Source organism: Peromyscus californicus, unplaced genomic scaffold (assembly GCF_007827085.1).
Source record: "Peromyscus californicus insignis strain IS unplaced genomic scaffold, ASM782708v3 Scaffold_12__1_contigs__length_115047231, whole genome shotgun sequence".
Lineage (NCBI taxonomy): Eukaryota > Metazoa > Chordata > Mammalia > Rodentia > Cricetidae > Peromyscus > Peromyscus californicus.
In genome coordinates, this window is record NW_026294413.1 from 58790037 (window position 1) to 58805004 (window position 14968).

Consider the following 14968-nt stretch of genomic DNA (forward strand, 5'->3'; position numbering starts at 1 on the left):
CATTACCTACACTCTGATAGTTTGACTGTCACTAAAAATGGTCATGAACCTAAGACACAGGAAGTGGAAAGCTAGGCTTCAGGAAGTACCTGGGTAACCGCAGACCAGTGCACCCTGATTCTTCACTCAGTCTTGGCCAAAGGCTGAGCCGTTATTGCAGCCTTGATTCTTGAGAGTTTATATACTTGGTTTGCTACTTACTGAGATGAGAAAAAAAAAACCAAGATTGATTCCCCAGGAAAATCAGTTCTCATTTTAGGCTCAGACATTATCCTTTTGGCATGAATGTACATTTTGCAAAAGCTTGGTATTGATCCTAAGGAAAAAACATCCAGGAGACAATGAGTTGATCTGTATCAATCCTCTTTTGTTGATCTTCGTATTATGATACATTATTGGTCTGCCAAGTATGAGAAACTTAATTCTAGATCACCTTCCAGTTCTCTCTTGCAAACTGACTTCCTGTCAGTAAAGCAGGACAGAAGCCAAAGGTACAACCCAGCCTGTTCTGTAGGTGAAGCAGGTTCAAGAGGATCTCACCAGCCCCAATGCCCAAGAGTTTGTGAACTTTCCAAAATGTCGTTTTCGGATGACCTGCTTATCACTCACATTTGGTGGTTTTTCTAGAAAGTTTGTGAATGGGCAGATCCAAACACCACCCTTTGTACATACCCGTCTCTTTATTGTTAAAATGGAGAGTTGACCAAATGCTTCGTAATTTCATGAAATTCAGTCAAACCGCTTGTCTCAGGCAGTTGCTTTCTTAGTTTTTTTCTTTTCTTTTCTTTCCGTTTCTTCGAGACAGGGTTTCTCTATGAAACAGTCCTGGCTGGCCTGGAACTCACTTTGTAGACCAGGCTGGCCTCGAATTCACAGAGATCCGCCTGTGTCTGCCTCCCAAGTGCTATTAGTTGTTTTTCTTTAATATGGTGGGAACTTGCCAGGTTTAATATTTGTTTGGTTTTGTTGTTGTTTTTCCTGAGAACTCCAGAAGTATCTCCATCTATAATGAGTTGGCTGTAAAATGTCCCTTGGGTTCGTGTGTTTGAAAACTGGGCCCCAGCTTCTGGTGGTGTTTTGGAAAGCTGTGGAACTCTTAGGAGATAGGGCCTACCTGGAGGAGAGAGATTTCTGGGGAGTGGGTTTTGGAGTAGATAACTTGGCCTGACTCGATGTCCTCCCTTTTGACTGGTCTGCTGGAATGTGAGTAAACTCCCATCACGCTTTCCCACCATGCCACACTACCATATCCTTCAAACCATGATCCAGAATAAATCTTTTCCTTCAAGTTCCCTCTTTCAGATAACTTATGACAGTAAAAGGTGACCAATGCCTGGCTACCAAAGAGCAGATGGCCCAGTGACCGCGGCGTGCTGTGAGTCCATGGAACATCTAACTGGCGTGCTGTAAGTCCATGGAACATCTAAAATGGAATCTACAGTGAAGGGTTTTGCAAGATGAAAACCATGGAAGGCCACATTTCATACATGGGGTCCATAATTCTCAGCCTTGAAGTTTTTTTGGTTTTGTTTTCAAACAAATAAGAAGGGCATCTTACTATTCTGATAAGGAGTTAGTCGGATGCCTATACCTTCTAGTGTCTGCAGAGGTATTGATACATGTAGGTTCAGTGAACCCCACTGTAAACACAGACTGGTAATGTGTACTGATGGTTTACTCCAGAGTTATTTAAACTTCTGCTGCCCAGGGAAGAAAGGTGGGTCAGTGTTAAGGTTGTCCCCCGAGATTTCCTTTTTCAAGGAAGCAAAGCCCTTAGGTGAGATGCAGCTGTGGACTTGCAGGTAGCATGGGTCGCTTCCAGGAACTCATGTGAGATTAGCAGGACCTTGGGCTAGCTGATTCATTCATCTTTGGAGATTTGCATTGTATATCTTAAATGAAGTCAGAAACAGTAGCCTGTCTTTAACCAACAATGACCGTCCTGTTAGGCCTTTGAGCAAATGAGCTGAGTCAGGAAACCTGAGCTCCAGGCCATGTGACCTTGAGTAAGGCAGTTCTTTCTCCTTCCTGGCTCCATCTGTGAAATTCATGTCCTTACTACAGGTGGAAGAAGCTGACCTGGTGATGTCCTGACCTCCTTCCAACTTAAAGGTTTTTGAGTCCTTATCAGGGTCTGCTCTACAGTCTGTCTAAATCTGCATGCAGTGGGCTGTGTTATGGTCTTCCATGGGCATTTATGAACCAGGATTTGAAAATTTGTCTTCTTAGGTCTTTGATCGGTCCATAGGCCGATACTAATTTTTCTGCTTAAAACTTATTTTCACAAGCTTTTCTCTTCTAAAACTTTGAAGATGCTGCCAAGCTGTGAAAAACAGACAGCTTCCTCTGGAACAGAACTCATTTATATTTTAGCTTTTCTCTTCACGTACACCTTTTAAAAGGTTGATGTGGGGAGAGCCGTTATTTATTTTGTTCTGCCTGTAGAATTAAAAATGAGCTCATCTGTAAAAAGGCATTAGTGTAGGATGACTTTTGCTTCCCATACTCTAGTGCGTTTGCAAAACACTCTTAAATGTTGCTAAAAGGCATAGGGCAAGCTAAGAAACTTATTATTTAATAATAATTATGTAAAATTCCACTTCTCTCACATCATAAGATAGCATACTTTGTTTTCAGATATTGCATTTTGCATTATAAAGTTATTATATGGTTAATATATAAAGTGTGAGGAAATACAAGAAAATCTAAAGTAGAAAATGAGACCCTTTTATGGTATCACTAGGTGATAATCGTTAACACTTGCTGTGTTTTTCAGTCATATCTCTGTATCTTATGTACATACCTTTTTAATCAGAAGAGACTTATACTGGCTGTGTAATTACATAAGGTATCATTACATGACCTTCTAAACATAATTTTGTTATGAGTGCTACCTTGAGAATATGCTGTAATTTATGGACATTTAAGGTAGCAACTGTCTTTCTCTTCTGGACCTAACTTAGGATAAGATCAGATGGATTTAGGACAATATGGCTATGGTGGCCTTACTGCGTAGCCAGTTATGCCCCCATTTGTGTACAGAGGCTGGTGGCTGAAGTATATGGAGAAGCAGGTAGGTCGGATTTGAGAGACACCTCCTTGCTTGCTTTCTTGTTTTGAGATAGCAATTCACTGCCTAGCCCAGGCTAGCCTTGAACTGACATCCTCCTGCCTTTCCCTCCCAAGTGCTAGGATTACAAGCTCACAGCTGAATGTGACCTTGACCTCCTTTTCCTCCTACCTCCACCTGCTGAGAGCAGACTTACCAGGCTGTTCTCTACATGCCTGGCTCTCTCTGTTTCCTTTATTTTTTAAATTTATTTATTTTTATTTTTTTGTGCATTGGTGTTTTGCCTACATGTATGTCTGTGTGAGGGTGTTGGGTCCTCTGGAACTGGAGTTATACACAGTTGTGAGCTGCCATGTGGGTGCTGGGAATTGAACTCAGGATTTCTAGAAGAGCAGTCAGTGCTCTTAACTGCTGAGCCATCTCTGCAGCCCCCTCTGCCTTTCTTGTTAGACATTTTATTTTATTTTATTTATCTTGCTCTTATAAATACATAGATACTTTTGTGTAATCTAACTGGCTACTATTTATATGTGGGAAATTCTGATGTTTTTAAATGGTTTATATGTATTTACCGTGTACAGTATGATTTTTTTTATTAGGCCTTTAGCAAAAACAGATCCCCTTCATTAGGAGGGCTTTCCCAGCTGTGTAATCTCTGCCTTTACCCCCTTGTGTAAAAACAAAGAGAAGAAATGAAAACATTTTAATTGTTTTATTGCTCAAGATCATCTCACACATAGATGCTCTCATAAATAGGAGGTGGGACAATTACACTTCATAGCATGAAGGCTGGTTTCATGTTGATGTCTTCTGAAGAAATTCGCACAGAATTGTGGGTAGTAGGAAACAACCCTGAAAGCTTATTCTGGATAACGTAAACAGTGAGGTTGCAGATCTCTTCTGCAGAGGTAGCTTGCATGGGGATACAGGGGGAAATGTCTGTGCATGTGGCTTTAGCCCTCCTTAGAGCTGGTCTTTGTCTTTTCTGCAGTCTCACCAAGACACAAGGGGAGAATTGTCTGGCTTCGGTTTTCAGAGACTGAAGTGTTAGTGAAATGGAAGTGCTTCGAGAGCGTTGCCATTTGTTCCTGGCCCATGGCTTCTCGTCTCATTATTTTGCCACTTTTCATTCTAATTCTTTCCCATCATCCTATAGCAGAACAATCATTTGGTTTCTCTATATGCACTGGTCACTCACTGATGATGTCCTTTGTGATGTGCAGTGTCCTCAGAATTTGCTGTCACTTTAGGTTGGTTACCCACAGGCATGTGCGTACATTTTAGAATGTCTAGGGCTGTAAGCATTTCCAAAAGAAAGAAGAATGTTTGAGGTTCCGGGGTTTAATTTCAAGTCTCCTTGAGAAATGACCAGCCAAGATCTCCTGCAGTAGAAATGCTTTCTGTTTTGTTTTGTTTAAAAAAAAAAATGAAACAAACCAAAACCAAAGTCCAAGTGCTGGGAGGTGACTAATGAAAATCATTCTACAGGACTGTCCTAAGGGTCCCACCTCCTCCGTCGCCGTGCCTGACCCTGCCTCGTGCCTTCTCCTTAGTTACTGCAGCCAGTTACAGACCCGGCTTCTGTTGCTCTGCAAAAGAGCTTTGACCCTCAGCTGTCCCCACTGTAAACAGGGCTCCAGATGCCGAAAGAGTTGGTTCCACTCTTCCCAGTGTGGACTCAGTCTTTCCTCCCCTTTGGTCTGCTGCCCCATCTCAGGCACCATGCACTCAGGCTGTCCTGTGTTCCCTTCCAATGCTGCAGGCTCCCTTAGGATTTCTTTATGGGCCTCTCATTATTTCACTGTGCCCAGACCTCTGCCCTGAAAGCTCTTCCTCCTCATTGAGACCTGTACCGCTATCAGTTCTCGTCTGCTACAGAAGGATTTGCTGTGCCTGCAGTCACTGTGGTTCCTTTTACAATTCCCTGTTCACCTCTGTCTGCTCTGACCACACTGGGAAGTTTGGTCTCTTTCATCTTTGCCACCGGATAGTCAGCTGATAAGTAGAAACTAGGACGGACGCTGTTTTGGGTGATTAAATGAGTGATTAAGAAATTATAGACATTAGTCTATTTGCTGACTTCTTTGATAGTCCAATTTGGTCACATATTATTAAAAAGAAACACTATTCTGTTGTAATTATAGTCATCTATGTCTCCATTGCTAAAACCACCAACATACCTGAAGGAAATATGTGGAGCATGCTGGGACCCTGAAACTCTTTCTGCTCGAAGAAATGATGCTGGTTCCACCAGAAACCTTGCTTGGAGCCTCTGCTTCTGTTCACCCCAGATTCCTTCTTACATTCCTTAATGCATTTCTTATCCACACGTCTGTTGAGTAAACAGACACACACTTGTTAGTCTCTGCTGTGGCCAAGCAGACTCCCTTTGTGAGTGATTAGAAACATGGTCGTTTTCTTCTTTGATGCTTCCCTTTTCTCTCAGAACATTCCCTCTCACTGAGCACATAAGGGAAGACCCAGGGCTTTTGTTATATTTGACTAGTCAATATGGTGCAATCCCTACTGCCCAAGCCGGGGGGGGGGGGGGGGGGGGGTGGTGATGTTCAGTTCCTTATTGTTTTAGAGATGATCCTTTAGTGTACGTTTTCTCGAATTCTGCAGCTCGTCTCTTCACGCGTTGTTACTTCCTGTAGTATTTGGGGTCTTGTCCAGGAAATCCTTGTTCATGCTAATGTCCCCAAAGCACTTTATAATTTTCCTTCTAGTGGTCTTTTGGCTTCAAGTCTTATATTTAATTTTGATTTGAATGTTCTTTTAACTGGTAAGAGTGGTGTCCAGTTCATTCTTCTGCTTACAACCAAGGCTTTGTTGGCCTGGATGGAATACAGTGGTTACTAGCTAAGACCTAAGATCCCCATTGAAGAAGTGATGGGTAAGACCTGATCGATCCATCATCCCAGGCTTGCCTCATCTCCTGTTGAAGAAATGATAAGTACCAGGCATGAAAGGGTATTGGAAATACCAGATTTCTTTTGTGCATCCAATAAGATGGTCACACAGCTTTGTCCTTCATACTGTGAGAGGCTGTGTCATGCCCAGGGGTTTGTGCGTGTTGAACCTCTTCTCCCTGGCATGTCCTCCACTTGGTTGTGATAAATAGTCTGTTTAATGTGCTCCTAGATTCCATTTACTGGATGTTAGCTGAAGATTTTTTTTTCTTTTCTTTTGGCATCTGTGGTCACCAGGGTATTGGGACAGTGCAAGTCTTGTAAAATGAATTTAGAAAAACCCTTTTCTGTTCAGATTTTGAAATGATTTATGAAGAATTAGTGTAAATTCTTCAGATGTTAGCCAGAGCTCAGCAGTGAGGCTGAGCAGAACATTTCTTAATCATAAACAATAAGGTCTGGAGTTGTGACTCAGCAGTTAAGAGCACTGGCTGCTCTTCCAGGGGGCCCAGGCTCAGTTCCCAGCCCCAACATGGCTCTAGTTCCAGGAGACCCGCCGCCGCCTTCTGACCTTTGTAGGCACTGCACATGTATGGTGCACAGACATACATGTAGAGCAAACATTCATACACATAATTTAAAAAAAAAAAAACATTTTTTTAATAGAGGGAAAAATTACTTTTTAAAAATAAGGCTTAAACTCTATGAATAAATTCTCCTTTTCCTGAGATCTTGATTTGAGGGAAGTTACTGGGGTTTTCTTTACTAATCCTGGAAATACGGAATAAAAGTGAACTCTGAAACTTTGACTTAATAGAAAACATTATGCCGTGAATAACTGAAAATTTTAATTTAACTTCCCAAACCAGTGTGGCTTTTTTCTATTAGTCACTGCAGTCACAACAGTAGTGCCTTCTACCTGAGTCCAATCCACTTTTAGAGCATCAATTGTTTACAGAATTGTATTAATCATCAAACTAGTTCTTAATTAGTTCAGTGTTTCCCTACGGCCCTTTTATTGTAAGAGTGGTATCTGTTCATTCCGGAAGCCCTGCCGAGAACTCTGTGAAGCAGACTGTGGGAGGCCACCGTGTCACCAGCGTTTTATTTCCTGCTCTGTGCATCGTTCTTGCTCGGCAGAGATAAAGGCCTCTGACAGCTGCGTGTGTTCTCTGTTGGGCTTAGCTGTACACGCCTGTGACCCCAGCATCTGCGAGAGGCTGAGGTGGAGTCTGACCTGCACCCTGGCTTCTGGTGCATTTCTGTGGAGGAAGAGATGGAAGGTGGAAGAGCTGTGAGGAAGGAGTAGATGAGCTCCTGTAGGACTCAGTGGGTAAAGAAAACTCATTTCTCAGGCCACTGTGTCCTGGGGGATAGACCAGATTGGCACTGGAGGAATTTTGGCAGGAGACAGGCACAGGCTTACTTTCTTACTTATATGGCAGCCACAGCGCAGCAGGGGTGGGGTGGGGATGGGAGCATCCAGAGCATCCATAGTAAACCTTTGAAAATGTTTGAACAGGACACTGATGTAACCTAGGTAATGTGTCAGGAATATCAATCAGTCGTTGGCTTTCAGGTCATTTGGCCAAAAATTATAAGGTATACTGGCCATAGAGTTGTTGCTCAAATGGGACCTTAGGCCTTAGCAGCCACTGTATTCCATCCTGTCTTACAAAGCTTTGATTGTAAGGCACACCTTATTGTACATGCCAGTGAGAAAGGAAAAAGCAAAACACTACCATTTAATTTCAAGATACTACCGGTTAGGAAATGTGTCCTGATTTCAAAGATCACGATAATGAAGAAATGAGCATCATAAAGTCAGTGAAATAGATCTTTACATTGGTACAGAGAAAAGCTGAGAAATGCAAGAAAGACTTTGAGAAAATGAAAAGGAGAGGGCATACAATCAAGGATGAACAGAGAAGTTGACCTTGAAAAGGAGGATGATTTATGTTTTCCTCGGCTATGAGAAAAGAAATGAATAATGGCCTAGAGAAGTTTAGCAGTTCAGAAGCTGAGAAATCTAGCAAACCAATAACCACGAAGGCAAGGTCATCTGCAGAAAGAGTGACAGTGGTAGCTTTGAGGGCTTGAGACTTGAGAGAGGAAAGGTTTCCGAGGAGCAAGGCATCAAAGAATTCTCATCAGAAACAAAGGGACCAGTTCAGATTGCAGAGGAAGGAAACCACTTGACTCTGTTTGTGGTGTTCAGGAACACTTGGTACTTTGAGAAGGATGGGAACAAAAATGGAAGGTGCTGTCTGCAGCGTGGGAGATTGGCAGGCAGGAACACAGAACAGAAAAACTGGTCAGTGCAGGTTCCTCTCAGACAAGTTTGGCTTGTCGGTCATTCAGGCAAGAAGTAAGGGTTGTGGCTAGACGGAGTAGACATTTATTTTTTACTTAGGGGAAGAGAAACAATTACAGATTAGTGATTGCTGAGAAGATAATAAAGTTTGAGGAGATAGAGGTGCATAGGGAGTTGACTGGAGAATTCAGAATTTAAGGTTATGGAGGTAGAATTCAGAGCAGTATGTTTGAAGATGTGTTATCTTCCTGTAAAGCACAGGTGGAATTACATTTCTGTAGTATGAAAACCTCTCATGGCCCTTCACACCTAGAGGACAGAGCAAGTGCATGGCAAGCTTGTTCCCTCTCCCTCTGAAGAAGTGACAGGCACCAGCACTGATCTCATCCCATTGTCCTACGAAGCCCATGATCTTAACACACTGTGCTCCTCTTGGTGCCCCAGACTTCTCATGGCCTCATCTGCCATCTCCTCTTGACAGTGCCCGTCCTCAAGACCTCGCTCGGACTTCCCTGTGACATCTTTGCAGACTTCTCCCATGACCATGAGCACACCGAACTGTCCACAAATCCTGTAGCCTTTCACCACAAGTACACTTACTTATATCTCTCTCTCACGTACATTGTGAGCTCCTTGATGCCAGAAACCAATTCTTTACCAGCAGTGCCAAGCACTTATTAGGTAACTCATAACTACTTGGTGAATTTGGGGTAAGTGAATCAATTGGATGACATTTCAGATGTTAGTATGCCTTCTGGTCACCTGGCTGTCATTGAAGTTTGGTTCTAGTTACCAAGTCTACTCCAGGTGAAGCTAGGTTGCTGCCCTGACCTAACCAAAAGTTAGTTCAAGTAAACACAGAGGCCAAGACAGCATGAACCCGGAGCAGCTGTGAGCATGGTGGCTTGGAAGACTCTTAGTGTGAACACTAAGAGTCCTGCACTCCAAGGATCGTGCAGGAGGAGATGCTTACACCAGGGGAAACAGCAGGTAGAATATGGTCAAAGACAAGAGTGGGAGCATACAGTTGGGAGGCTTGGATTTTAGAAATGAAGATGAAGAAGTGAGGCAGCAGCAGCTTTTCCTGGACTGAAGTGAGTTGTGCCTTCCATAGAGACCTCGAGGGAGGAGAAGGCAGCAGGGGTTGGGTTGGGGGCTCTTAGGAGGAGAGGGGCCTCTGAGGCATTTGGACCATGACTGGTCTTTCTGCCATTGCTGACTGGCTGATTTTTAGGAGAAGGACAGTCCTGAAGAAATGGTAGGTACTAGAATCCAAGAAGGTCATTGCCTGATTGTCAGTTTCCAGGCTCACGGCATGAAAGTTCTCTTTTTCTTTAAGTTCATCGATGTTAGAAAAAGTAGCATTAATAATAGCATTCTGTTTCCACCTACATTTTATGAGTCTGCTTAATCCAACAACGGATTAGCAAGCCTCATGTTTTAAATACTGTTGGACCAAGGTAATACCTACTTCCTAATGTACCAAAAGGAAACGTGTTAGTATCCCACTAAGCCCCTTCTTCAACAGTGAATGCTCAGTATTCCCAGCCTGGTGTGTATTCTCCTTTGTATCCATGTGAACCGGCACACATGCAGACAGGAATCTTCTTATTCTTAGCATTTTTGCTTGTACATTATTTTGTAGATTATTTTTCTCACTTAGGAATATGCTGTAAACATCCATTCAGGTCAGTGGACAGAGTGCTAACTTATTTTCTTCCTAATTATTTTAAAATAGCTGTGTATAAATATAGAAACCCCATAATTTGTTCTGTCATCCCTTGTTCGTGGATAATTGGTTAATTTCCAGTTTTTGCTGCTATTAAAAAAATGACCAAAAAAGGAAAAGCTGTGTTGATACCAGTGCTTTCGTAACGTGACTCTGTGGCTCCGTGACTTCAGTCAGTCATGCGCACCGAAATAACTTGTAGTGTTCCCCTGCATGTATGTTTTGTATCCTGACCATACCCTTACCTCCCTCCCCTCCCTGTTCTTAGCTTTCCCCACCCATTATTCCTCTTGCTTCCCCTGATTTCTTCTAAGGTCATGTCATACACACATCTGCAATTTTAAATATCTATATAAAATCTGAGAACTACTCGTGAAAATAGCCATAATATTACATTTCTAAGCCTTGCTTAAGGTGATCATCACCAGGTGGATTCATTAAAAAAATAACTTTTATCTTAGAGGAATCTTTTAATGAAGCACAGCAGCATGTAGCCACTAGTCACATACAGTAATTTCAATTAAGTAAAAGGTAAATCTATTCCTTACATTGGCTTTCTTTCAGGTGCGCAGTGAGCACATAGGTAGTGGTTACCATATTGAACACATTAGAGACTGTTTCTATCTGCCAGAAAGTTCCTGTGGGCATCCTGGACTATACCAAGTTACGTCTTAAAGAAGACATTTAATGAGCACATTTAAAGTAAAATGTGTCTTTGTTGGTTGCCCCACAGTTACTTCAATGAGAATCAATACCCAGACGAAGCAAAGAGAGAAGAGATTGCCAACGCTTGCAATGCAGTCATACAGAAGCCAGGTAAGGAGGTGGGCTCAGAGGGCGATAACGCTCAGTTAACATTCAGTGGTCTGGTCACTCACCCTCCTAATGCAGGTCCCAGCCCAGTGGTCTCCACATAACACTTGTGATGTTAATGTGACCTGAGTGAAGTGTACACACACACACACACACACACACACACACACACACACACACACACACACCCCTGTGCCGTGACACTTCATGACAGATCTGTATTCCTTTGTGGGGCAGCTTTTAGGGGTTACACTCTGTCTGCTTCCCACATTAGGATGGCTTCTGCCTAGCTAAGGGAACATGGTGGGTCCCTTTTGAAGTCTCCCGTGAGGGTCCACAGACACTCTGGTACTGCCTATGTATCTTATTCCCAGCGTACTTCAGAGACTTGGCCCAAGCAGCTAGTTTCTGTGTGGCCACTTGTTTTGATGGCTTAAACGCTATGTGAATATCAGAGTTTTATACAGTGAGGGGGGTTAATCTCCTTTATTTAGAGTGCCAACTTGTACACACTCAGCTCCACCCCCAGATGAAGGAGTCTGTACCTTGAGTGCGCAGGTCTATAGTCCCAGTGCATGGATTTGCTCCCTCTGGAAAACACATACAGATTCAAGGCTGAAAAGAAGAGGACAGGAGAGGAGGAGACGGTGCTAATGGCTGCTTACAAGTTAGCGTGGGATCTCCATAAGAATTAACTGTGATGGCCAAGAAGACAATAAATCTGAAATCTGACCTGAGTGGTTCTGTGTGACCCAGAACAGTCACAATAGCGGATGGTTACATGGCCATTAGCCTTCAATGCAACATGTATCTCCTATCTTACATAATATATAACATATCTTAAGATACCAGGAAACCAGATATAAGTCATTTTATCTGTACACTTCCATAAAGAATTACATCCCTCTCAATGATGCTAATTAAATGACACCTCCACGGTACTAAATGGAAACTACGTAAATGGATTTTGTGGATTTTTTTAATATTGAGTATGTCTTCCTGAGTTGTGGCTAGCTGTGTATTCATTTATGTGTTTGTTGACGCAGTAATAATTTTAGTGGGTTCCTAGTACTAAGCAATGCTAAAAAAGAATCCACTCCATCTGTTATTTTGGCAATAAATAGAATCAAAAGCAACTTTTAGCAGAGACATATTTCTTAAGAACAGTTCAGTCTTGGTTGGATCCAAGATACAGATTATCTGAATTTTGTTGCATGCATTCACAGGCAAAAAGCTGTCCGACCTGGAACGAGTTACCTCTCTGAAAGTTTATAATTGGTTCGCTAATAGACGGAAGGAGATCAAGAGGAGAGCAAATATCGGTAATGTATCAGAGAGACTGCCTTCTCTCATGAGAAGTTTAGAAATGGATAAGAGTGGCCAGTTGATGAGCTGCAGGTCTAAGTATCGTACCACTTAGGTCTGACGAGAAGCACCAGTGCTTCTCTTCTTTGCCTTTTTAATCCCAAGGTCAGTGTTACCTGCACTGTTTTATCTGTATCTTAATAACGTCTTTGTTATTTATAAAGCTGATTGTTCTTAATGTTCCAGATTGTAGAATTAACCCCTGAGCAATGGGTTACTCATGTGACTTATATTAAGGATTTCTATGGGGGTCTTAAGAGAGGAATTATGATGCTCCCATCCTGCTTACTGCTGCAACTATGACCTAGACACTGAGAAACATCTGATCAGTAGCTGGAATGCAAGAGATTCAGCAGACAGGAAGCAAAAGCAGCAATAAAGTGCATTTTAGAATCTGACGTTGGATTTTGTCAGTTCACAGTGTATACTTATTGCTGCATACTGAGCTGTATACTCCAAACAGTTGCCACTGGCCAACCAGATCTTAATAAAGCTGGAGGATGGGAGACCATGTGAAAATGTGCGTTCAACTAAAAAAAGAAAAAAAATACAGGATTGGTGTCCTATTCAAAGCTGGTAAAAGTGAGATTTGAGTGGACGAGGTAGGAGTAAAAGGTTCATTTAAACTTCTGAAGTTGTATTTCAGGGGCTGGGGTAGCACAGTGACAAAAAAGACCTGGCTTTGGTACCCAGCACCACAAGAAGTACAATTGCATTTCATTTGTGAATAGACTTCTTACTGGTCATCCCAATTCTCGTTTACTTTGTACAGCCCCACCAGGACAGCTGTTGAATTATAAGTTTTGTGAAGTGCCCAACAGTCCAGGTTGGTAGTTTGATGTGTATGGAAGCCAGGCCTCTACCCTGAGCTACACAGAGTTGAATTTCTCCCATTTACAGCTCATTAGAAACAGATTAACTATGTTCTGACTTCCTTACCATAAAAGTCATGGTTCAGCCACTGTGATGAGGCAGCAGATAATTTAGGGATCTATTTGCTTTTTTCGAAGAAGCAGCAATCCTGGAGAGTCATGGGATAGATGTACAGAGTCCAGGAGGCCATTCCAACAGTGATGACGTGGATGGGAACGACTACTCCGAGCAGGTGGGTGGCTGAGCTGAGGCTTCTGGTTCCAGAGTGGTGGGGCATATGGCAACTCCAGTCCGTGGGTGTGGTCGTATGGGGAGGTGGGGGGAGCAGTCAGTGTCCCTCCACTCTGCTCATGTGTCTAGTTAGATTTTCATGTGGTAAGATTCTGTTGTCCTGTTAAATCTGTGAGTAATCTCTATCCACCCCTATGGGGTTATTGTCACACAACAGGACACTTGGCAAGCACGCAATGGGGAGGAGGAGGAGGGAAGAAGTTCAGAGGGAGGCAGAGAAGCAGAGAAGGTAGAAGAAGAGAGGAGGATCTGACCCAAACAAGCAAGTTAACCACTTACCACACACACAGTGTTTGAGAAGCACTTAGGGGCACGCGGGCAGCGGTGATGGTGCCTACATATGGACCATGCGGGACACAACAGAAGGCCCCGCCCACTCCAGCCCCATTACAGTGGGAACCCTCATGCCCAGAGGAATGGTTAACCAGAGTCTCTCTGGACATTGACGCACTCATCTTGTCATAAATGCAATCCCTGCATGTCTTCTCATCTCATCCTGGTGTGCTCTGCATTGCTTGGGGAAAGTGTATTTAAATGTGGCCACTGCATGGAATAAGTCAATGACTACAGTTGGGAAAGTTCCCCCTACCCACAAACATGTTGACAGACTTCATTAAGATTTTCTATAGGCTCTAAGTTTCATTTCCATTTGGGAAATTCAAAGAACACACGGCTCCTTCCCTAGACTCTGGCAAGGAAGCATTGCTCTTTCTTTCGTTGGTTTCCTTGTCCCTCAGTCTGCCATGCTCTTCATTCTCTCTGTGTTTCATTACCTCTGTGTACCCCAATACTCCAGACTGGCATGTGATTCTCTGCAGATTCCTTCTTAAATCCTAAAGGCTTATGTCTAAAAGCCAGAATGAAACAGTAGCACCCATGTGTCCCAGAAGATTATCTCCCGACAAGAGTCAGTTCTCCAAGCACAGCTCCAGCTTTGGCTCAGGAGATTGCTCTTTCCTTCCTTGTCCGAAACGTTCCTGTTATTTTTCAGCTGACCCATATAGATGGATCATTTCCATCTTTTTTTGCAGATGCCCTGAGGGCAGCACATCCTATGCTTTTTCCCCCAAGGGACTTCCCCTTTCCAAAGCTCTTTGGTACAGAGTCCCCTGAAGATGTGACAGGTGAGAAACGCCCCTTCTCTCTGATAGCACCTTCAGTGCCCAGCACACAACTTGTAAGGACAGCTTCCTTCACAGCTTCGTTCCTCTGATGTCTGGGTTTGGTTTGGTTTGGTTTGGTTTGGTTTGGTTTGGTTTGGTTTGGTTTGGTTTGGTTTTGGAACTTGCAGTCAGTCTCCTGCCTCAGCCTGGGAGTGCTGGGGTTACAGACATGTACCACTAAGCCTGCAGCAGCTTTACTGTTTATTATGTGGAGCTCAGAGGGTGGAGAGCTTCACTTAGCTCTAAATGGGATCCTGCACTTGTGGCTTGTGTAACTGAGGACCCTCCCTGACTTGTAAGGTGTAGGTGCCTGGACTTCTCAATTTTCTTTACTGTTCTCAGCAGTGACACACCACGGATTCCAGTAGCCACTCAATAGCTTGGTGGATTTAGGAATGCGCTAGTTTGGGCTCAGTGATTACTGTTGTATCTGTGACA

General features: G+C 43.2%; 1 protein-coding gene across 16 annotated transcripts in view; it reads left to right on the forward strand.

The window, feature by feature from the left end:
- Hmbox1 (homeobox containing 1) overlaps nt 1-14968 on the forward strand; it is a 141076-nt gene that overhangs the window by 113706 nt on the left and 12402 nt on the right. For 2 of the 16 annotated variants that reach the window (XM_052732941.1, XM_052732944.1), the window contains exons 7-10: nt 10759-10841; nt 12065-12160; nt 13214-13308; nt 13525-13596. In XM_052732941.1, coding sequence (XP_052588901.1) covers nt 10759-10841; nt 12065-12160; nt 13214-13308; nt 13525-13596 — 346 coding nt within the window. The other 14 variants (XM_052732952.1, XM_052732946.1, XM_052732953.1 and 11 more) reach the window with 11 other exon arrangements.